Source organism: Stenella coeruleoalba (assembly GCF_951394435.1).
Source record: "Stenella coeruleoalba genome assembly, chromosome: 10".
Taxonomy (NCBI): domain Eukaryota; kingdom Metazoa; phylum Chordata; class Mammalia; order Artiodactyla; family Delphinidae; genus Stenella; species Stenella coeruleoalba.
This window is the reverse complement of record NC_137156.1, coordinates 48,160,172-48,184,666: the sequence shown is the minus strand read 5'-3', so window position 1 is coordinate 48,184,666 and position 24,495 is coordinate 48,160,172. Positions and strand designations below refer to the sequence as shown.

At 41.9% G+C, this 24,495-nt stretch overlaps 2 protein-coding genes across 19 annotated transcripts in view; both read left to right on the top strand.

Moving 5' to 3' along the window:
* The window catches only part of NEK10 (NIMA related kinase 10), a 315,567-nt gene that overhangs the window by 129,586 nt on the left and 161,486 nt on the right, over positions 1 to 24,495 (top strand). The window lies entirely within an intron of this gene.
* LOC307192540 (metallothionein-1E-like) lies at positions 4,027 to 4,303 on the top strand. The gene has a single exon (XM_079933530.1). It carries the CDS (start codon positions 4,077 to 4,079, stop codon positions 4,287 to 4,289), a length of 213 nt encoding a protein of 70 aa, XP_079789656.1. The 5' UTR covers positions 4,027 to 4,076; the 3' UTR covers positions 4,290 to 4,303.

The following is a 24,495-nucleotide window of genomic DNA, read 5'->3' as shown; positions in this document are numbered from 1 at the left end:
TTAAAATTTATTGCTAATTTTCAGGAATTTTTACATTGTTTTTGGACATATAAACATTCTAACCTATTTAAAATATTTTCCTTTTATTCCCTGTGTATTTGGTATTTTATTTAATTCATTTTCAGTTATTGTGGTTATTGTACAGTTGAAATGTGACGCTGGTTGGGTTGTTTAGGTAAATATTTGTAAGTGATAGTATAGTAATGTGTTTGTTGACCTAGGAGCCTATCTACAATATATTGTTAATTGAAAAGTTAGATTACCAATTATATATATATAATATATATATAATATATATAATCCATTTAAAACAGAATTATCTAAAAATATTGTCAAATCTGGCAGGCTTTCTATTGTTTCTTTATTACAAAAGCAGTGTATTCTGTTGACCTGAAATAACTAGATTGCCAGATATTTCTCCAACCAAGATGAGTTTATTCTGGATCAGCAGAGAATTGCAGCTTTGGGGTCTACAACCATGGTGAGCTACATGCAAGTCCCAGCACACTGGGGGAAGGAGAACACTTTTACAGAGAGGAAGAGGAATTCAGGAGGGCTGTAGTAAACAGAGTCCATAGCTTTTCATGGACTGAGTCCTTGCTGGGAAAGAAGAGTCTTTCTTCTTGTTGGTCTCAGCTATCTTTGCAGGGCACCAGAGCCACCACTCTGGTCTCTCAACTCTATTTAATTGAGGTTTCTATATATCAGTTTTCATATTTTTCCCTTTTGTTCAAGACCTTTCTCTGAAAGTATCACTGATCAGGAGTCAGGTTTTCTAGTTTCAGCAGCTTTTTTGTCCCTCCAAGTCAGGAAAGACCTTTCCTGGGTGTGGTTTCTCACATCAGAAGGAAAGTACACAGATTGGAAACCTACTGAGGTCACACTCAAGTAACAAGGAATGGTGGGAGGGAGAACTCTCAGGCACTTTTTATCTAAAGCCCATATGTTATCAAGACCAAGGACACTGGAGATCACATGATGGTGTTATGTCATCATCAAACATTTGGTGACAAACTTCCAACAGACCTGGTCCAGCTATCTTGCAAAAGCTGTGTCGTCAGATGTCATCTGCTCCAATTCTGGGAAATCTTTACTTTCAGGTCACCAGGTGATGTGCAGGCTCAGTCAGGGTTTGGTGCTTTCTCTGGGTGTGTCATGAGAATCCAAAGAGAGTCTTCCTTGGAGTTTTGTGGCACAAGGGTTGGTTAACAGTATTTCATGGGGCCTTTTCAGCAAGAGTGAAGAGCATTTATTCTGGAGGTGTCTATTTCAATAGACAAAATCTCCAGGTTGCAATGTGTGATGCTTAAAGTCTTTGTCTCTTGAGAGCACACTGAGAAAAGATTGCTCTACCCAAAACATGGTTGTTTTTTGTTTTTTGGGGTTTTTTTGCGGTACACAGGCCTCTCACTGTTGTGGCCTCTCCCGTTGTGGAGCACAGGATCTGGACGTGCAGGTTCAGTGGCCATGGCTCACGGGGCCAGCCACTCTGAGGCATGTGGGATCTTCCCGGACCGGAGCATGAACCCATGTCCCCTGCATCGGCAGGCAGACCCTCAACCACTGTACCACCAGGGAAGCCCAACATGGTTTTTTTTTTGGTTTTTGTTTTTGGTTATTTTTAATAGAAGCAATTAGGGCTTTGCAATGTTGGAGCACCTCTCCTTTTATCAGTTGTGGGTCAAAAGAAGCAGGAGCCTAGTGCATTGGGTGTCCTGTGACCACCTCAAAGGGTGAGAGTTTGAGTTCCGAAAGGGTGGATCTGAGATTTAGAACGACCAACATGAATGCTGTTGGCCAAGGTGTATGGAGGGCCTCTAAAAATTTTGCCAGTTGAGTCCTATAATGCCATTATTGCATTCAACTAAACCAGAAGATTGAGGATGGTAATCACAGTGAAAGTGCTATAAGACAAGCCAAAGAGTACAGATGTGCTGAAGCACCTGGCCAGTAAAATGGGTTTCTTGATCCCTATGAAGTTTGAGAGAAGTTCCCCAGGTAGGGATATTCTTTTACAAAAGGACTTTAGCCACAGAGGAGGCGGTAGCCTGTCTGCAAGGGAAGGCTTCAGTTCAGTGTGAAAACATACAGACCAACACTAAAACATATTTACATCCATGAAACAGAGGAAGTTGTATGAAATCCATTTGCCAGAACTTGAATGGTCCATTAGGCAATTTAAAATGTCTGGGAGCAGTATGAACAGTTTCTCTGGGTTGTATTTTAGGTGGGACAAGTGAGGCAGGCACCTTTTGTAGCCTCATTTATGTTTCCCCACCAGTATTGATTCATGAAGGCTGTCATTTTGTCAGTAGGCCAGTGGTTGAATGCATGCACAGTGGTGAGGAGTGAGAATTTTAGAGCCTTAGGTGGGACTGGGTTGTTATTTGGTTCAAACCAGAGGTTTCTCTTTTATCAAACCAAAAATTGTTGAATTTCCAACAATTTCCAATTGTTGTTTTTCCTTTCCTGAGGCCAGTTGTTGGGCTTCTCTAGCCAGTTTTTCTAAACTATCATTTGGGGAAATATCCCTTTGGACCGTGACAGAGGTTTGGCTACTGTTGGTCCCTTTAAGGGCAGCATTCCTTGTGGAAATGTCAGCAAGGTTATTTCCCCTGGTTTCCAGAGAGTCAAGTTTAGAATGCCCTGGAATCTAAGTGGCCGGTAGCAGTATTACATTTAATAATTCCTGAACATAGGGGCCAGTTTAAATTTCATTTCCTCTGGAAGTAAGGAAGACACATTTCTTCCACATTATTTCAAAATCATGAGCTACTCTGAAAGCATATCAGTATAAATATTGGCAGTTTTGTCCTAGGCTAAAGTACAAGCCCATGTAAGAGTACAATTCATCCTGTTGGGTTGAAGTAGCCATAGGTAAAGATGCTGACTCAACAACATTAAAATAAGTTGTAATAGCATCCTCAGCAGAGTATTTGCCATTGTTACCTTTTAAATAAGAACCACCAGTGAACCATGAAAAGTCACCTTTACCCAAGGATTTTCTGTAGGTCATTTCAAGGAGTCAGGAAGTGGTCCATCAGCGTTAAACAGTCATAAGGGAATTAAGCAGTGATGGAGGGATGAAAAGTAGCCAGGTTAAGGTTATTACAACGTAAAAGAATTATGTGAGGGACAGGTAACAAAAATACTTCATAGGAGGTGAGGTGGCTTGATGAGAAGTGTTGGGCATGATGAGAATTCCGAAGGGATTCTGCTGCATGAGGTACAAAAATGGTTAAAGGGTATACTATAATTTTCTCAGTAGCCTTCACCAAAAGAGAAGTAGCTATAATGGCTCTAAAGCAAGGCGGGTATCCTTGTGCCACAGGGTCCAGTTGCTGACTATAATATACTATGGGTTGATGGTGGTCCCCGTGTTTTTGGGTCAGTACTGCAAGGGCATTACCTTCCTTTTCATATACAAAAGGAAAAGGGGAATCTGATAATTGGGATGCCCAAGAGCAGGTGGGTTCATCAAACTCTCTTTTAAGGCCTTGAAAGCTATGTCATCCGGTTCTTCCCATAAAATTGAGTTCGGGTTGTTATTGTTGAGAGGTTTGGCCGTAAGAGAGAAATTTGGAATCCAGTTTTGGCGATCACCAACTAGCCTGAGAAAACCTCGAAGTTGGTGCTTAGTTTTGGGTTTGGGGAAACTTAGGACAGCATGAAGTCTATCTGGATCTGGGTGTAGCCCCTGTTCTAAGCTGCCCTAAAAGTGGAACCTGGGTTTGGCAAACTGCAATGTTTTTTTGGTGACCTTATGTCCCCTTAAGGCTAAAAGCTGTAACAAGTGAATGCTGTTTTCCTGTGAGGAGGCTTGAGAAGGAAAGCAAAGAAGCAAGTCATCTACATACTGCAACAAAGTAGAAACTCTAGGGAATTTTATATCATTCAGATCAGCCTTCAGGATTTGTGAGAAATAAAAAGGATTCAGCAAAATCCTGAGGTACTACTGCCCGGGTGAATTATTTTCTTCCTAAGTGAAGGCAAAAGGGTATTGGCCACGCCCCCTCGACGTCCTTGCCATACTTCGTGCCGCAGTCTCCGGACCCCAGCCTCCGCTTTCTCTCGCCATGGATCCCAACTGCTCCTGCACCGCGGGTGGATCCTGCACGTGTGCCGGCTCCTGCAAATGCAAAGAGTGCAAATGCACCTCCTGCAAGAAGAGCTGCTGCTCCTGCTGCCCTCCGGGCTGTGCCAAGTGTGCCCAGGGCTGCATCTGCAAAGGGGCCTCGGAAAAGCTGCTGTGCCTGATGTCGCGGAGAGCCTGCCCCGGGTGTAAATAGAGCAACCAGGACAAACCTACATTCCTCTTTTTTTCTTTTTGTCCTATAAAATATAAGAATGATAATAAAAGTGGCTGGCTTTAAAAAAAAAAAAAGGGTATTGGCCAGCTTCATCATCTAGAATACTAAAGAATGTACTGCATAAATCAATTTCAGTAAAGAACTGACTTCCAGTTGGAATGGATGTTAGTAATGTACCAGGATTAGGAGCAACAGGGTACCCAGAGATAACAATGTTGTGTATTGCTCAGAGGTGTTACTGACCAGGGTTCTTGGCCTCCTTAATCCATAGAAATTGATAAAAGGCCAGATGAGAAGTTCAGATAAGCTTTATTGGGACTCATGCTGCAGCAGGAGGGAGCAAAAACAAGTAACAGGGTCCCTTGCTCGCTCCCTAAGCTGGGGGGGGGGGGGAAGGGGCGAGCTGGTCCCTTAAATGGGGTGAGCCTAGTGGGAGATACATGGGTCGGACTGGAGGGGTGGCTTAGGTGGTCTGCCCCCCCACTTGGTGCTGCTGTGTGCAGGGATCATGCAGAGGACCTGCTTTTGATCGTGACACCTCAGAAGTGGCAGTTGGGTTTTTGGTCTTTTTGTATCTTGTTGTTCATAATTTGTACCAACTGCACATGTAAGCAGTTATTTTTAATCCCTTAGAGTTTCTTTGTATTTTTTTGCTCAAGGAGACTAGGAGACCTTTGCCCAGGTGTAAGCACTACAGCAAAGGGTCCCAGGTCCCAGGTCCCACCCTATTTCAGAGGTCCTGGACAAACCTCCACCCTCAGCCCTTAAGTTTTCTTACCAATAAAACAGCTATGTTATAGGGACAACGGATAATGAGGCTTTGAGCCTTGTAATTTTCTATTACGGGTTTTATGCCTTGAAGTGCTTCTTTATTTATAGGATATTGATTAATTATTGGAAGAAGTTTTGAGGGATCTGGTTTTTGTTTTCTTTTATTTTGTTTTGTTTTGTTTTGTTTTGTTTGCGGTATGCGGGCCTCTCACTGTTGCGGCCCCTCCCGCTGCGGAGCACAGGCTCCAGACGCGCAGGCTCTGCGGCCATGGCTCATGGGCCCAGCCGCTCCGAGCCATGTGGAATCTTCCCGGACCGGGGCACGAACCCGCGTCCCCTGCATCGGCAGGCGGACTCTCAACCACTGCGCCACCAGGGAAGCCCCTGTTGTTGTTGTTTTTTAAACATCTTTATTGGAGTATAATTGCCTTACAGTGTTGTGTTAGTTTCTGCTGTATAACAAATTGAATCTGCTATATGCATACATATATCCGCATATCCCCTCCCTCTTGCATCTCCCTCCCACCCTCCTTATCCCACCCATCTAGATGGTCGCAAAGCATGGAGCTGATCTCCCTGTGCCATGCAGCTGCTTCCCACTAGCTAGCTATTTTACATTTGGTCGTGTATATATGTCCATTCCACTCTCTCACTTCGTCCAAGCTTACCCTTCCCACTCCCCGTGTCCTCAATTCCATTCTCTATGTCTGCATCTTTATTCCTGTCCTGCACCTAAGTTTATCAGAACCATTTTTTTTTAGATTCCATATATACATGTTAGCATACACTATTTCTTTTTCCCTTTCTGACTTATTTCACTATGTATGACAGACTCTAGGTCCATCCACCTCACTACAAATAACTCAATTTCATTTCTTTTTATGGCTGAGTAATATTCCATTGTATATATGTGCCACATCTTCTTTATCCATTCATCTATTGATGGACACACTTAGGTTGTTTCCGTCTCTGGGCTATTGCAAATAGTGCTGAATGAACATTGTGGTACATGACTCTTTTTGAATTATGGTTTTCTCAGTGTATATGCCCAGTAGTAGGATTGCTGGGTCATATGGTTGATCTATTTTCAGTTTTTTAAGGAACCTACATACTGTTCTCCATAGTGGCTGTACCAAATAACGTTCCAACCAACAGTGCAAGAGGGTTCCCTTTTCTCCACAACCTCTCCAGCATTTATTGTTTGTAGATTTTTTGATGATGGCCATTCTGACTGGTGTAGGTGATACCTCATTGTAGTTTTGATTTGCATTTCTCTAATGATTAGTGATGTTGAAGATCTTTTCATTTGTTTGTTGGCAATCTGTGTATCTTTTTGGAGAACTGTCTATTTAAGTCTTCTGCCCATTTTTGGATTGGGTTTTTTTTTTTTTTTTTTTTGATATTGAGCTGCATGAGCAGCTTGTAAATTTTGGAGATTAATCCTTTGTCAGTTGTTACATTTGCAAATATTTTCTCCCATTCTGAGGGTTGTCTTTTGGTCTTGTTTATTGTTTCCTTTGCTGTGTAAAAGTTTAAGTTTCATTAGGTCCCATTTGTTTATTTTTGGTTTTATTTCCATTTCTTTAGGAGGTGGGTCAAAAAGGATCTTGCTGTGATTTATGTCATACAGTGTTTTGCCTATGTTTTCCTCTAAGAGTTTTATAGTGTCTGTCCTTACATTTAGGTCTTTAATCCATTTTGAGTTTATTTTTGTGTATGGTGTTAGGAAGTGTTCTAATTTCATTCTTTTACATGTAGCTGTCCAGTTTTCCCAGCACCACTTACTGAAGAGGATGTCTTTTCTCCATTGTATACTCTTGCCTCCCTTATCAAAGATAAGGTGACAGTATGTGCGGGGGTTTATCTCTGGGCTTTCTATCCTGTTCCATTGATCTATATTTCTATTTTTGTGCCACTACCATACTGTCTTGATTACTGTAGCTTTGTAGTATAGTCTGAAGTCAGAGAGCCTGATTCCTCCAGCTCTGTTTTCCTTTCTCAAGATTGTTTTGGCTATTCGGGGTCTTTTGTGTTTCCATACAAATTGTGAAATTTTTTGTTCCAGTTCTGAGTAAAATTCCATTGGTAGTTTGATAGGGATTGCATTGAATCTGTAGATTGCTTTGGGTAGTAGAGACATTTTCACAATGTTGATTCTTCTAATCCAAGAACATGGTATATCTCTCCATCTATTTGTATCATCTTTGATTTCTTTCATCAGTGTCTTATAATTTTCTGCATACGGGTCTTTTGTCTCCTTAGGTAGGTTTATTCCTAGATATTTTATTCTTTTTGTTGCAATGGTAAATGGGAGTGTTTTCTTGATTTCACTTTCAGATTTTTCATCATTAGTATATAGGAATGCCAGAGATTTCTGTGCATTGATTTTGTATTCTGCTACTTTACCAAATTCATTGATTAGCTCTAGTAGTTTTCTGGTAGCATCTTTAGGATTCTCTATGTATAGTGTCATGTCATCTGCAAACAGTGACAGCTTTACTTCTTCTTTTCTGATTTGGATTCCTTTTATTTCCTTTTCTTCTCTGATTGCTGTGGCTAAAACTTCCAAAACTATGTTGAATAAGAGTGGTGAGAGTGGGCAACCTTGTCTTGTTCCTGATCTTTGTGGAAATGCTTTCAGTTTTTCACCATTGAGGATGATGTTTGCTGTGGGCTTGTCATATATGGCCTTTATTATGTTGAGGAAAGTTCCCTCTATGCCTACTTTATGCAGGGTTTTTATCATAAATGGGTGTTGAATTTTGTCAAAAGCTTTCTCTGCATCTATTGAGATGATCATATGGTTTTTCTCCTTCAATTTGTTAATATGGTTTATCACATTGATAGATTTGCGTATATTGAAGAATCCTTGCATTCCTGGAGTAAACCCCACTTGATCATGGTGTATGATCCTTTTAATGTGCTGTTGGATTCTGTCTGCTAGCATTTTGTTGAGGATTTTTGCATCTATGTTCATCAGTGATATTGGCCTGTAGTTTTCTTTCTTTGTGACATCCTTGTCTGCTTTTGGTATCAAGGTGATGGTGGCCTCATAGAAGGAATTTGGGAGCGTTCCTCCCTCTGCTATATTTTGGAAGAGTTTGAGAAGGATAGGTATTAGCTCTTCTCTAAATGTTTGATAGAATTCGTCTGTGAAGCCATCTGGTCCTGGGCTTTTGTTTGTTGGAAGATTTTTAATTACAGTTTCAATTTCAGTGCTTGTGATTGGCCTTTCATATTTTCTATTTCTTCCTGATTCAGTCTTGGCAGGTTGTGCACTTCTAAGAATTTGTCCATTTCTTCCAGATTGTCCATTTTATTGGCTTAGAGTTGCTTGTAGTAATATCTCATGATCTTTTGTATTTCTGCACTGTCAGTTGTTACTTTTCCTTTTTCATTTCTAATTCTATTGATTTGAGTCTTCTCCCTGTTTTTCTTGATGAGTCTGGCTAGTGGTTTATCAATTTTGTTTATCTTCTCAAAGAACCAGCTTTTAGTTTTATTGATCTTTGCTATTGTTTCCTTCATTTCTTTTTCATTTGTTTCTGATCTGATTTTTATGATTTCTTTCCTTCTGCTAGCTTTGGGGTTTTTTTGTTCTTCTTTCTCTAATTGCTTGAGGTGCAAGGTTAGGTTGTTTATTTGAGATGTTTCCTGCTTCTTAATGTGGGTTTGTATTGCTTAAACTTCCCCCTTAGAACTGCTTTTGCTGCATCCCATGGGTTTTGGGTCGTTGTGTCTCCATTGTCATTTGTTTCTAGGTATTTTTTATTTCCTCTTTGATTTCTTCAGTGATCACTTCATTGTTAAGTAGTGTATTGTTTAGCCTCCATGTGTTTGTATTTTTTACAGATCTTTTCCTGTAATTGATATCTAGTCTCATGGCGTTGTGGTCAGAAAAGATACCTGATACAATTTCAATTTTCTTAAATTTACCAAGGCTTGATTTGTGACCCAAGATATGATCTATCCTGGAGAATGTTCCATGAGCACTTGAGAAAAATGTGTATTCTGTTGTTCTTGGATGGAATTTCCTATAAATATCAATTAAGTCCATCTTGTCTAATGTATCATTTAAAGCTTGTGTCTCCTTATTTATTTTCATTTTGGATGATCGGTCCTCTGGTGAAAGTGGGGTATTAAAGTCCCCTATTATGAATGTGTTACTGTCGATTTCCCCTTTTATGGTTGTTAGTATTTGCCTTATGTATTGAAGTGCTCCTATGTTAGGTGCATAAATATTTACAATTGTTATATCTTCTTCTTGGATCGATCCCTTGATCATTATGTAGTGTCCTTGTCTCTTTTAATAGTCCTTATTTTAAAGTCTATTTTGTCTGATATGAGAATTGCTACTCCAGCTTTCTTTTGGTTTCCATTTGCATGGAATATCTTTTTCCATCCCCTTACTTTCAGTCTGTATGTGTCCCTAGGTCTGAAGTGGGTCTCTTGTAGACAGCATATATAAGGGTCTTGTTTTTGTATCCATTCAGCCAATCTGTATCTTTTGGTGGGAGCATTTAGTCCATTTACATTTAAGGTAATTATCTATATGTATGTTCCTATTCCCATTTTCTAAATTGTTTTGGGTTCATTATTATAGGTCTTTTCCTTCTCTTGTGTTTCTTGCCTAGAGAAGTTCCTTTAGCATTTGTTGTAGAGCTGGTTTGGTCATGCTGAACTCTCTCAGCTTTTGCTTGTCTGTAAAGGTTTTAATTTCTCCATCAAATCTGAATGAGATCCTTGCTGGGTAGAGTAATCTTGGTTGCAGGTTTTTCTCCTTCATCACTTTCAGTATGTCCTGCCACTCCCTTCTGGCTTGTAGGGTTTCTGCTGAGAGATCAGCTGTTAACCTTATGGGGATTCCCTTGTGTGTTATTTGTTGTTTTTCCCTTGCTGCTTTTAATATGCTTTCTTTGTATTTAATTTTTGACAGTTTGATTAATATGTGTCTTGGCGTATTTCTCCTTGGATTTATCCTGTATGGGACTCTCTGTGCTTCCTGGACTTGATTAATTATTTCTTTTCCCATATTAGGGAAGTTTTCAACTGTAATCTCTTCAAATATTTTCTCAGTCCCTTTCTTTTTCTCTTCTTCTTCTGGAACCCCTATAATTTGAATGTTGGTGCGTTTAATGTTGTCCCAGAGGTCTCTGAGACTGTCCTCAGTTCTTTTCATTCTTTTTTCTTTATTCTGCTCTGCAGTAGTTATTTCCACTATTTTATCTTCCAGGTCACTTATCCGTTCTTCTGCCTCAGTTATTCTGCTATTGATCCCATCTAGAGTACTTTTAATTTCATCTATTGTGTTGTTCATCATTGCTTGTTTCATCTTTATTTCTTCTAGGTCCTTGTTAACTGTTTCTTGCATTTTGTCCATTCTATTTCCAAGATTTCGGATCATCCTTACTATCATTATTCTGAATTCTTTTTCAGGTAGACTGCCTATTTCCTCTTCATTTGTTAGGTCTGGTGCATTTTTATCTTGCTCCTTTATCTGCTGTGTGTTTTTCTGTCTTCTCATTTTGCTTATCTTACTGTGTTTGGGGTCTCCTTTTTGCAGGCTGCAGGTTCGTAGTTCCCGCTGTTTTTGACGTTTGTCTCCAGTGGCTAAGGTTGGTTCAGTGGGTTGTGTAGGCTTCCTGGTGGAGGGGACTAGTGCCCGTGTTGTGGTGGATGAGGCTGGATCTTGTCTCTCTAGTGGGCAGGTTCACGTCTGGTGGTGTGTTTTGGGTTGTCTGTGGCCTTATTATGATTTTAGGCAGCCTATCTGCTAATGGGTGGGGTTGTGTTCTTGTTTTGCTAGTTGTTTGGTGTAGGTTGTCCAGCACTGTGGCTTGCTGGTCATTGAGTGAAGCTGGGTGCTGGTGTTAAGATGGAGGTCTCTGGGAGATTTTCGCCGTTTGATATTATACGGAGCTGGGAGGTCTCTTGTTGACCAGTGTCCTGAAGTTGGCTCTCCTACCTCAGAGGCAGAGCCCTGACTCCTGGCTGGAGTACCAAGAGACTTTCATCCACACGGCTCAGAATAAAAGGGAGAAAAAGTAGAGAGAATTAGTAGAAGTATGAGGAAAGAATGAAGGAAAGGAGGGAAGGAAGGAAGAAAGAAAGAAAGAAAAGCAAAGAAGGAAAGAAGACAAGAAGGAAAGAAAGGAGGGAGGGAGGGAGGGAGGAAGGAAGGAGGGAAAGAAGGAAAAAAGACAGAAAGAAGGAAGATACAGTAAAAATAAAATAAGGTATAATAAAGCTATTGAATTAAAAAATACTTATTTAGAAAAAAAAAAGGACGGATAGAACCTTAGGACAAATTTTGGAAGCAAAGCTATACAGACAAAATCTTACACAGAAGCATACACATACACCCTCACAAAAAGAGGTAAAGGGGGAAAAATCATAAATCTTGCTCTCAGAGACCACCTCCTCAATTTGGGATGATTCGTTGTCTAAAGGAGGGAAGGAAGGAAGGAAAGAAAGAAAGAGAAAGAACGAAGGTAAAGTATAATAAAGTTATTAAAATTAAAATTAATTATTAAGAAAAAAATTTTTTTAAAAACCAGGGACAAATAGAACCCTAGGACAAATGGTGGAAGCAAGACTATACAGACAAGATCTCTCACAGAAGCATACACATACACATTCACAAAAAGAGGAAAAGGGAAAAAAATCATAGATCTTGCTCCTAAAGTCCACCTCCTTAATTTGGGTTGATTGGTTGTCTATTCAGGTATTCCACAGATGCAGGGTATATCAAGTTGATTGTGGAGCTTTAATCCGCTGCTTCTGAGGCTGCTGGGAGAGATTTCCCTTTCTCTTCTTTGTTCTCACATCTCACAGGGGCTCAGCTTTGGATTTGGCCCTGCCTCTGCATGTAGGTCGCTGGAGGGCGTCTGTTTTTTGCTCAGACAGGACGGGGTTAAAGGAGCCGCTGATTCGGGGGCTCTGGCGCACTCAGGCCGGGGGGGAGGGAGGGGCACTGCGTGCGGGGCGGGCCTGCGGCGGCAGATGCCGGCGTGACTTTGTACCAGCCTGAGGCCCGCCGTGCGTTCTCCCGGGGAAGTTGTCCCTGGATCCCGGGAACCTGGCAGTGGCGGGCTGCACAGGCTCCGCGGAAGAGGGGTGCGGAGAGTGACCTGTGCTCGCACACAGGCCCCTTGGTGGTGGCAGCAGCAGCCTTAGCATCTCCCGCCCGTCTCTGGGGTCCGTGCTTTTAGCCGCGGCTCGCGCCCGTCTCTGGGGTCCGCGCTTTTAGCCGCGGCTTGCGCCCGTCTCTGTAGTTCCTTTAAGCAGCGCTCTTAAACCCCTCTCCTCGCGCACCAGGAAACAAAGAGGGAAGAAAAAGTCTCTTGCCTCTTCGGCAGGTGCAAACTTTTTCCCGGACTCCCTCCTGGCTAGCCGTGGTGCACTAACCCCTTCAGGCTATGTTCAAGCCGCCAACCACAGTCCTCTCCCTGCGCTCCGTCCGAAACCGAAACCGGAGCCTCAGCTCGCAGCCCCGCCCACCCCGGCGGGTGAGCAGACAAGCTTCTCGGGCTGGTGAGTGCCGGTCGGCACCTATCCTCTGTGCGAGAATCTCCCCGCTTTGCCCTCCGCACCCCGTTGCTGTGCACTTCTCCGCGGCCCCGAAGCTCCCCTCTCCGCCTCCCGCAGTCTCCGCCCACGAAGGGGCTTCCTAGTGTGTGGAAACTTTTCCTCCTTCACAGCTCCCTCCCACTGGTGCAGGTGCCGTCCCTATTCTTTTGTCTCTTTTTTCTTTCTTTCTTTTGCCCTACCCGGGTACGTGGGGAGTTTCTTGCGTTTTGGGAAGTCTGAGGTCTTCTGCCAGCCTTCAGTAGGTGTTCTGTAGGAGTTGTTCCACGTGTAGATGTATTTCTGGTGTATCTGTGGGAAGGAAGGTGATCTCCGCGTCTTACTCTTCTGCCATCTTCAAGGTTCCCCCCCCATTTATTTAGTCTTGAAGGTTTTTACCTTACTCCTTCATCTGTAACAAATTTCTTTTTCATTTCTTTTTTTTTCTTTTTTTTGGATGGGTGGTGCTGTATTCCTGTCTTACTGGTTGTTTGGCCTGAGGCATCCAGCAGTGGAGTTTGCAGACAGTTTGATAGAGCTGGGTCTTGGTGCTGAGATGAGGACCTCCAGGAGGCCTCACTCTTATTGATATTCCCTGAGGTCTGAGGTTCTCTTTTTCTCCAGTGGTTTGGACTTGGAGCTCCCACCACAGGAGCTCGGGCCCAACCTCTGGCCTGGGAACCAAGATTCCACAAGCTTTGTGGCACAGTGAAAAAAAAAAAAAAAGGAAGAAAGAAAGAAGAAAAGGAGAAGTACAATATCAAAGAATAAAAAACAAAATAAAATTAGAAAGATAAAAAATATATTAGGAAAAATAAAACTCTAATTGAAACAAATGCAACATGTTAAGATAAAACCAAACAGAAAAAAGGAAAAAAAAAAAGTGTGTGGGGGGGAACAATCCAAAAGGAGAGATCACTAACAAAATATAAAGAATAAAGTAAAATTAGAAAAAAGATTTATTAGGAAAAATAAAAATATAAAAGAATCAACAACAATGAATCAAGAAGGCAAAACAGAACCCCAATCTAAAGGAGGAAAAAAGAAAAGAAAAGAAAAGAAAAGAAAAGCCCTGACTATGGGGGCAGAATTTAGGCAGGGGGTGGAACTTAGGCAGGGGCGTGGGTTTGGGTGGGCTGGGGCAACGTTCAAGCATGGGGCAGGACCTCTAGTTAAGACCTCTGCAGAAGGGGAGAGGCAGCAAGTCAAAAGGTGGGCCTCTGGAGTGTGGGGGTTCTGGAGTTTGGAGGTGGGGCCCTGAGTGAGGCTATGTGGATTGGGTTTAGGCCCAGCTCGTTGGAGGGGGGTCTCCGAATGTAGGGGTAGGGCCCTGAGTAGGGGTGCAGGAGCGGCGCTTGGGTTCTGCACTCTAGGAGGGAGGCTCCAAGGGCAGAGGATTAGGCCCAGTAGTCCAACAGGCCCCAGTGCCTAAGTGGACAGGGAAAGCACTGGCCCTATTCCCTTCTGTTCCTTCACACCCCTCCCCCACTGTCTCCCCCAGGGTCTCCCCCATTACAGCTGGATCCCTAACCGTGGGTGGGTCCCACTGGGTGTAGGAACTCCTGCCCTCCCCCAGCCACCCCTCAGGACTGCGGGTCCTGGAGGTCCGACCTTTACTTTTGCTCCCCCTTCCCGCCCTCCCACTCCCTCAGGATCTGCACGGATGGAGGGGACCTCGGTGAACAGAGGATCAAGCCCAGGACCTCAACAGGTTCCTGGGGGGCCAAGTGGGCAGGGGAAATCTGACCACACTCCCTTTTGATCCTCTGCCCTCAAATGGTTCCCCAATTTCCCCGTTTGGGCATGGGATACCTTCCCCTCCCCCAGCCACCCCTCAGGGGCACCAATCTCGTCCTGCCTCCACTTCTCCTCCCCCTTCACTCCCCCCATGCCCCACGTCCTACCCGGTCACTGGGGGTTCCTCCCATCCCCTTAGGTGTCCGTCGTCCCCCACCGGTGCCTGGTAGGTGCCCTAGTTCGAGGCATCTGTTTGAATGTTGATGGGAGGTGCACTGAGAATTTTGCCAACATCAGTTTGAGATTTTGCCTGTAAGGAAGGTGGTAGCTGATTTAGTAGAGACAAATGATCAGTATTTCCAGAATCTGCTCTAGTACCATCAGAGATGGAACAAATAAAAGATGTAGAGGGGTCATTTAATTCACCTGGAGAATTACTTGGATGACTACTGTCAATTTATAGAACTATTTCCCCCTTTTAGGAGAAAGAAATTCCAGCATGTTACTTCTCTAAGAATTCTAGGCCTAATAAATGTGTAGGAGTAGAGGAACTAAGGAGAAAAGGGTGTGTATCTTTCAAAGGGCCTAAACAAAAGGGAATAGGTTCAGAGACAGGAACCTTTTGAGGTTCATTATGAGTTAGGAAAGACAGGGCCAGGCCCAAGGACAGCCTCCCCATGCTAGGCATTAGGCAGAAGGCAAAGCCACCTCCTTATTTTGCACTTAATGAGGCATGGAGGAATGGCATCTAGAACAGCAACTTTGTAGTATCTGAGCAAGAAACTTTAACCATGAAAACCATGGAGCATGTGCAATCAAAATGCACATGTTGCTGATTACCCTGTACGACCTTCCACGTGTGGTGCTCGACTAGTAAGGGATGGTTTAAGGGAAAACAGCTCTTGTATGGTGGCTTCAGGAGACAAATGTGCAGGAATGCCTAATGCCTATACATGAGGAGGCTGTCCTTGGGCCCAGCCCTGTCTTTCCTGCTTCAATTAGAGATCCCACTATTTGAAGTGTTTTAGTACTCCAAGGCAGGGGCTGCTTCATAGTAGTGGGGTTGAGCACCAAGAGTGTGGCTCTAGTGTCAGCCTGAGAGATTCATCCCCAATCGGGAAAAATGTTTCCAGAATCTGGAAAAATGTTTCCCCAATCTGGAAAAATGTTTCTCCGAGTCAATTAAGGAGGAGGATTGGGAAGAGGCCCTGTAGTTCCTCAGAGCCCCATCACTGAGAATTGGGAAGATGATGGAAAGACTGGTTAGAGGGCTGAAGGCACCTAAAGTGTAAATTTGTAACAATCATTTTTCCAATGTCCTGGCTCTTTGTGATAGTAGCAAAAACTAGAAGGGTTTTGGTTTCGTTTAGGAGCCTTCAGGTGATAGAGTGGAAGAGTAAGAATTTTGGTGACCTTCCTTGGAGGTGACCCATTGAGTACAAGAGAGCTGGTTTGCCATTAACTAAATCTGGAGTGGACATAGTTTCCCATTCCATCCTGGTCCTTTTTACTAAAAGGGAAAAGTCCCTGTTCAGCCCATTAATAAACATAGATTTAAAAGCTACTAGGGTAGAATCATCATCTGAAGGAAGACCAGAATTTTCTTTAGAAACAGTCTGAAGTTTATTGTAATAGTCATGAACAGGTTCATTAGATTTTTGTGTTCAAGCCTGAATTTTGTTCTGATCAACAGGCTTTGGAAAAGCCCTAGAAATTGCTTATTGAAGTCACCTAGCAATTGCCTGAGCATGATCATATAATAAGTTAGGGGGCTAGGCTCCCAGTTGTAATTCTAGAGACCTTTCAGGACTTTCCCAATTAGCAATTTTCATCCAATACTGGGCCTGGCCTTTACCAACAAGCACATGAACTAGGTGATATAAGTCAGAGAAACCAGGTTGATAAATCTGAATGACTATATTAAATCCCTCAGCAAATCTGTATAGATCTTTAGTTACTTTGGGAAAATCCTTGACTATGGCTCTCAGCTTCAGTCAAGGGAATATAAGAAATTAAAAGTTTAGCTTCTGGATTCTCAGAAGGCTTGATATTAAAGGAACCATTTCTGTTAACTTCAGAGGAAAAATGAGAGGGGAGAGTTTCAGAGAAAAGGGAAGTTTGGTGAGAGAATTAGTATTGTTGCTGAAACCTGGCTTCTGTTCACCAGTGCCAAATAGAGACGCTGAGACAGAGTTTGGAGAAGTAGAAAAGAGTGTCTTTATTGCTTTGCCAGGCAAAGGAGGCCATAGCAGGCTAACACCCTCAAGACTGTGCCCCTCTTCCTGGGAAATAGGAAGGGGTCTTATAGTTTCAGGGTGGAAAATAGGGCTGTAGATAAGGATCGGGGCTGATGAAGTCTTGCATTTTTCTTTCCTCGTGGAGACACTGAGATCATCAGAGCTGGCGTCAGGTGGTTCTGGTGGTCCTTGAGGTTATTGTTCCATGACCTTCTTTCTAGAATGAAGAATGCTCACAAAGGAAAGGAGTGTTAGGGACTGTTGTCTTGGAGAAGTAAACACCAGGTGCACAGTACAACTTTAACTGGAAGGCAGTCATTTTCAGAGTGCAATTAAACAAGAAAGAGAGGGGGGAAAAGCAGAAAGAATAAGGGCTGAACAAGGGCTAACAACCTGGGGGGCGTCTCATCTAGTTTCTGCTACAGCAGTGTTGGGGGACTGATGGCCTAGGGGAGGCATGTGCAGCATAGAATGCAGAGAGACAAGATGTTATCAGAGGGAGACAAAGAAGCTGAGGGAGAGGAAACTGAGACTTTGGGAGCCATTTTTATCTTTTTATCATTTGTTTGCCTTAGTTAATCTTAAAGTCTTATTTTACCAAGAGGCAATTTGAGACTCTTGATAACATTGGGAAGCCTCAAAATACCAGTTAAAATCAGCATTTCACTTAGTTCTAGAAATTTTTGAGCTACTGTAGTCCAATCTGGATTTAAGGAAATTCGATTTGAGGATTTCAAAAATTCCCCATAATGGCCATTGATGTTCTAAATTGCCTTTGGTCAGGTCAGTCCATTTAGTTAGAAATGCACATGAGAAAGGGCCATGGTTTTTAAACATAAAATTCGCCAGAGTCCCTATGGGGGAGACATCTTCAAAATACTTAGATAACTGGAATCCCATTTCTTAGAGGTTTTTCCTCTAGAGTAAAGAACAATTTTCAAATAGCTTAAACAGTTTACAGCACAAGTAGTATAATCTAAACAGCTTGCAAGCTAATCCCACCTGGTCCTAAGGAGGAGACAGCATGGTCCTGGAGGAGCCTGACTGAGGCTTTTATTTTAGGCAGTCTCCACAGGCATCCAAAGGAATAGGCTGAAGGCTGAAAAACCCAGCACCGTTTCAGAGAAACAACCCCTGTTCCCAAAGGAATAGGTTGAACATCTCGGCCTGTTTCAGTGAAATAGCCTAATCTCAAAATCAGTCCCAAATGCCAAACAAGTACTCACATACAGAACAGGGCCTTGACCAGAAAGATGAAACCTTTAAAGAGATCCTAAATAAAGCCTGGAGAGCTTCAAATGCAAAGAAGGCCTGAGCTTAGATCCAGGAGAAAGATGTACTTTCAACCTCCAAGGTTGGTGAGAAAGGCAGTGAGTGACAGTGGGCTCAATTGAGGGTACCACAGCTGTTTGCTCACCAGCCTCACAGCTGTCAGGTGTCTTCTCTGATCCCTATATGGGCCACCAAAATGTTTACCTGAAACAAAAAGACTTAGTTTTTTTGCCAGCGAAGATGGGTTTATTTGGGATCAGCAGAGAATTGCTGTTCGAGGTCTGCAGACATAGCAAGCCACATGCAGGTCTCTACACGAAAAGGGAAGGAGAACACTTCATGGTGTTGCCGACCTCTCAGCTTCTGTGCACCAATGCTGAACAGAAATATGGAGACAGAGATTTTAGAGGATAAGAGATGGCTTTATTCCTTTGCCAGGCAAAGGGGAAAACACATCAGGCTAGTGCTTCAAGAACTGTGCCCGCTTCCCTGGGGAATTGGAGAGGATTTTATAGGTGAGGTTTGCAGTCTGGGGTATATGATAAGGATCAAAGTAGTGAAGGTCTTGCATTTTTCTTCTTCTTGCATTATTTCAAAACAGTCATAGCTGGCGTCAGGCAGCCTAGTAATTGGGTCCATTTATCTCTGGTTTATCCGCCTGCAACTTTCTGAAAAGCTACAGGGGTGATTTGTTACAAGGGAGTGCAGAGAATGTAAACACCAGGAGCAGGATGTAATTTACATAGAGTTAGGGAGTGATAGGTTAGCTTTGTGAAGTACAAATCTATTTACAGACACTACAGATTAGTAACAGTTAAAATAAAACCATGAGTGATTAACTCTTTCAGGCTTGCTCCTTCTCTAGCCTGTTCACTGTTCCCTTTATTTTCTTTGTTCTCAGGAGAGGGAAAAAAACCTCACCTCTATTTTTATTGCAACAATAGGGAGGAAAAGGAAGTCAGGAGACTGCAGGAAACAAAGAGTCCAGGGCTTGTCATTGGCTGAATCCTGGCCAGGAAAGGAGTCTTTCTTCTTCCTGTTGGGCTCTGCTGTCATCAGAGGGTGTGAGAACACCCACTTTGGTCTCCTGACTCTATTTATATTAGATTTCTGTTTATTAATTTTTACGATTCTCATTGCTGAAAATAAAGAAAAAATTCCATTAAGAACACTCATAATCCTACTAATCCTGAGGTGGGGAACAAACTCACAGAAGACAACTTGGCATCCCAATGTCAAATCCTTTCTTATGAAAACCATACACACACACACACACACACACACACACACACACACACACTCACTGATGTTAACGAATGCTTTCCTGTACCTTCAGTTGTAATATCTGAATTACATTTTATTGTCTGGATAAATCATAATTTATTCAACCAGCCCTTTTTTTTTTAAGACATTCAAATTCCAGCTTCTCCCTAATTCATATAACACAGGGCATATATAATCGGCTAAAAATTAACTTGAAATAAGAAAGCAAAAGAATTTTTAATGGCAAAATAATTATCAATATATGGAAAATCCAATGACTGGGAATATTCATTGGTGATCAATTTCTCATTTTCTAAAGAAATTTTCATTTTCACCAGATTTTTTTCTTGACCACTAAATTAAAAATAGCTAGTTAGAAGTTCCTATGCCTTTATATATATCTGTGTCAGAGTTTGAACTAGGTCAGTCTTAACTTGAATGCTTTTTGTCTAGGTCGTTTCTGACCAAATTGTTGGCCACTGGCAAAGTAGTCACGCATATGGCTCTTCCCCAATTAACAAGACCTCTTCTCATATCTGTTCATATACAGTTAACAAAAGATGTGTATGCTCTTGTCATATGAGTAAAATTGTTTCCTTAGTTAATGCTATCACCTACCTAGTGATATATATTTTCAAGTTTTGTACTGTTGACTGAAAAAAATACACAACCTAAAAGTTGAGAAGTATGTTTTGCTTGGTGCACAAAACTGAGGACTTCAGCCTGGAAGACAGCCTCTCAGATAGGTCTGAGCGACTGCTCCCAAGAGGTAAGGGAGGAGCCAGGATATATAGGGGTTTTTGCAAAATAGTCGGAACATCAAAGATTACTGTTAATAAAAGGAAACCAGACATCTCAAGTTAAGGAATTTAGTGCTTATCTAGGTATGGAAAGAACAAGAGTCTGAACTTACTGAAATCATTCCTTTAATATACACCTTAGCTATCTGGGGCCAGTGTCCTGTTCTTTCCCAGTCTGGGTCCCCTCAGGGATCACCCTAGGGGTCAGTGGTAGTGGCTTAATGGCCTCAGCATCCTTTGTTTGCTGATATGGCAGGCAACATTTTTTATTCACAGTACTAATGAATGAATGGCAAATAATCTGTGTTTTGATGGAATCCAGTGTTTATAACAACCCCCCTCTGCTGCCACATAGATGGGGAATAGCAGAGCAAGCCTGGCGGAGGACATGGGTAGTTGAAGGGGCATCAGGAGATTAGTGAAATGAGAAATCAGTGTGTGCAGAGGCTTCTGTGGAGAGGGTGTTTGACCGAGTAAGGTTTGGATTAATGGCAAGAGGGAGGAGTTTGAACTTCACCTTTACACTAGAGACTCTGCTCCCTACTTCGGAAGAGAACTTCCACAGGCTTTGCTTCCATGTCCTCCCAGCTGCCTGCCCCATGCCCCTGAATGGCCTGCACTCCTGCAGTCCTAGTGGAGACCATTTTCTCCAGACAAGCCCTCTCAATTCTGCATCATTAATTTCTCTGCCTCCAGTGACTCATTCCTACCAATTGACTAGCATACTGACATTTTTTTCCCATCTTAAAAAACAAAAACTCATATATTTCCCTTTCTCTTCCAGCTACTGACCCACTTTTCTCTGTTCTTTCAAAACAAAACTCTCTGAAAGAGAGGTATATAGTAGGTGCTCAGTAAATAATTTTTCAATGAATGAACAAATGAAAACACTTTTAAGGGAGTAAGGCTTTTGTGGTAATCCAGGTGTAAGCCGATTTAAGCCTGCTGTTAACGAGAATAAAAAAGAAAGGGGATGTGGGGGAAGGAAGTATATTAAAAATCTCCATAACTTCCTCTCAATTTTGTTGTAAACCTAAAAGTGCTCTAAAAAAATAAGTCTTTAAAAAAGAGGAGGTAGTATATAAACTTCGAAGGAAAAATTAAAAATCTTTGATGACATGTTATATACAGTTGATTCTTGAACAACACAAATTTGAACTATGAGAGTTTTTTCAGAGACATGAGTTTTTCACTAGTTTTTTTCACTTCACTACTGGAGTTTTTACTCCAGTACTACACGACATGGTTGGTTGAACCTGAGTGTGCGGAACTGCGGGTACTGAGGACCAGCTATAAATTAAATATGGATTTTCAACAGCATGGAGGGGCGTACTGATCTTGGAGAGACAGCAATGAGCAGTCCTGAAGAGACATCTTAGTTCTCTGCCCAGGAATTGAACCTGGGTAGCCTGAATGAAAACCAGGAATCCTAGCTGCTAGTTCACCAGGGGCTAGTGGCTAGAGGCAAAATTCTCCTGGCTCTTACCCCCATTGAAAGCAAGAATGTTTCAATGAGGCAAAAACTGTAAAAACAGGTACAAAGTTTATTATTAGAGGCACAGCACAAGGTATGCGAGAGCACGCAAAGAAACAGTTTATTTTACTTAAGTCAGAAGCTAGGCAGAAATACACACCCAGAGAGAAGGGGTGTGGGAGTCCTCTCTAATGAGGAGGAGCACAGTAAAGAGGTGATTTAAATCCTGTATATAGGACAGTCCTTGTGGGTCTTTGTTTACCTTTGGCTAATTATCTTGTTTCTTTTTCCACCCTCCCCAAGATGCATGTGCAACTTTTTGTTGAGATGGATCCCACCACAGAGGCCTGTGGGTGTATGTCCACACTTATTATGGGGTGGCACCCCCTCCCTTTTTGACACCCAAGGAGCCTTCCTTTGCATGTGCAGACAGGAAGTGTTCCTTGACCTCAGGAGTGGTCATCTTATCTCTTTACTTCAGCAGAGCTCAGCTTCTGCCACTAGCTTTGTCCTTGGAGTGTCTGGGTGAGAACAAAGCTTCAATTTTACTCCACTTGACAGACACCAGTTGTCTGGCCCAGGGGCCCATCTATCTCCTACCTCAGTACCCCTAAACCCTGCATTGTTCAAGGGTCAACTGTATATGTAACATAGGAGAAGAAATAGCCTGTAATTTTAGCATTCTATGTTTGATAATAAGATTAATTGGTGGCACAATGGATGGATATACTTGATAGAAGTGATTTGTTTTCTTGCTTCAAATATTTTCATTTTCAATTTATCATATACCTTTTCTTCTAAGAATAAAAACCCTATCATCTTAATATTACAGATACTTGTTGACCAGGTAATCTTTTATTTCTCATTAGACTCCTCTTGATTTTGGCAATTTCTCAGATTTTTCTTGTTTTTAATGACCTTGGAAGTTTTGAGAATTATTGGTTAAGAATTTCATAGAATTTCCTCAATTGGGATTTGTCTGATATTTTTCTAATAATTAGACTGGAATATGTTTGGGGAGGAAGATCACAGGTGTAAATTGCCATTCTCTTTTCATGGGTACATACTATCAATATGACTTAACACTGTTGATGTTAATCTTGATCAGCTGGCTGGAGATAGTGTTTATCAGGTCTCTCTACTGTAAAGTTACTCTTTTTTTTTTCTTTCTATAGGGTACTTTTTGAAAGAAAGTCACTACATGCACCCCAAACTTAAGGAGTAGGGAATTATGCTTCATTTCCTTAAGGTGGAGTCTCCACATAAATTATTTGTCATTTTTCAAGAGATTTGTCTATTGCCTCCTGTTTTTTATTTATTTGGTTTTTTAAAATTTATATCAGTATGGACTCACGGATAATTATTTTATACCCTGGGTTATAATCTAATAAAACTTTCAGTGAGCTGAATTGTGTCCCCCTCCCAAATTCATACGTTAACACCCTAAACCCCAATGTGATGTTATTTGGAGATTGTTGCCTTTGGGAAGTTAAGTAGATTTAGATGAGGTCACGAAGGTGGGGGCCTCATGATGGGATTAGTGGTCTTATAAGAAGAGACATCAGAAACTCTGCTCAATCTCTCTCTCTCTCTTTCTCTGCCATGTGAGGACACAGCAACCACCTGTAGGCCAGGAAGAAGGCCCTCATTGGGGAACAGAATTAGCCAGCACCTTGCTCTTGGATTTCCCAGATTCCTGAATTGTGAGAAATAAATTCCTGTTTATTTCTATTTAAGCCACCCCGTTATTGGTATTTTATTATGGCAGCCCAAGCTGACTAATACAATACTTTATTTTGTTGTTCAAACTTTTCTACATTTGGCCATTGGGAGCTGGTTGACTTGTCTTCCATACCCCTCTGGCATACCCCCAATCATTGTGCTTTTTTTTTCTTTAGACTAACTTTCTGGAACTAGAAGATGCTCCAGGTTCATTTAGTATATTTCTTGCCCCAGTCCTATTATCAGTCATTTCTCCAATGGTCCTGATTCTTTTAATTGGAGAATGGTGTTAAAAACCAAGATCCCTGGTGGCACAGTGGTTGAGAGTCCACCTGCCAATGCAGGGGACGCGGGTTTGTGCCCCGGTCCAGGAAGATTCCCACATGCCGTGGAGCGGCTAGGCCCGTGAGCCATGGCCACTGAGCCTGCGCATCCAGAGCCTGCGCTCCGCAACAGGAGAGGCCACAACAGTGAGAGGCCTGTGTACCGCAAAAAAAAAAAAAAAAAAAACCAAGATCTGGTGCTAAGTGTGCTCATTGCTACTAGGAGGTCATCAATTCTAGGCCTTTTCATCTGACAGAATGAAAGGATATATATGTGCACAGGATATATATGTGCAAGGATATATATGTGCATAGTAACCTGTGTATATTCACATAACTATAAATATTTTCATATGTAACCATCTATATTAATATTAAGCTAAACATGGGTTTATACTGTTGTCTCCAACTCTAATCTGTTACCTCCTTGTAGAGTACCCCTACTCCTTTCCTTGCTTATCTGTAACCTTTCTTCCACTCCCAATAGTGAGAAACCTGGCTTCTGCCATCTGCCACTCATTTACTTAATTGTTGAATTCTGGTATACATGTATAGCAGTATCAAAATTGTTAATCTTTACCCCTATGAGAAACAACTTTATTAACTAGAGTATAGTCCTCATCTTTTGCCTGTCATCTTACTGCCTCTAAAATATGGAATGCATCACAGATTTGCACGTCATCCTTGTGCCGAGGTCATGCTAATTTTCACGTGTCATTCTAATTTTAGTATATGTGCTGACAAAATGAGCACAATAATCAAACTTTTAACAAAGATGACAACATGACCACTGTAGGAAAGAAGAATATACTGTCTACACTCAGAACCTTTTAACATATCATTTCATTTCATTTACTTTGTAAATGTACTTTGTTGCATTTAAAGGAAAGAAGTTGCCCTCCCAACTTACGTAAATCATCATAGTATTGAATTATTTGTGAAATAGCAAAATGTTCATATTTTAAACTGTTTTGAAAAACATCTAGATTCAATACTTTCCTTGTTTACTTCAATAATGAG

Bases quoted from the DNA above. Each gene is read 5' to 3' on its own strand.
- LOC307192540 (XM_079933530.1), top strand. From the start codon at position 4,077: ATGGATCCCAACTGCTCCTGCACCGCGGGTGGATCCTGCACGTGTGCC.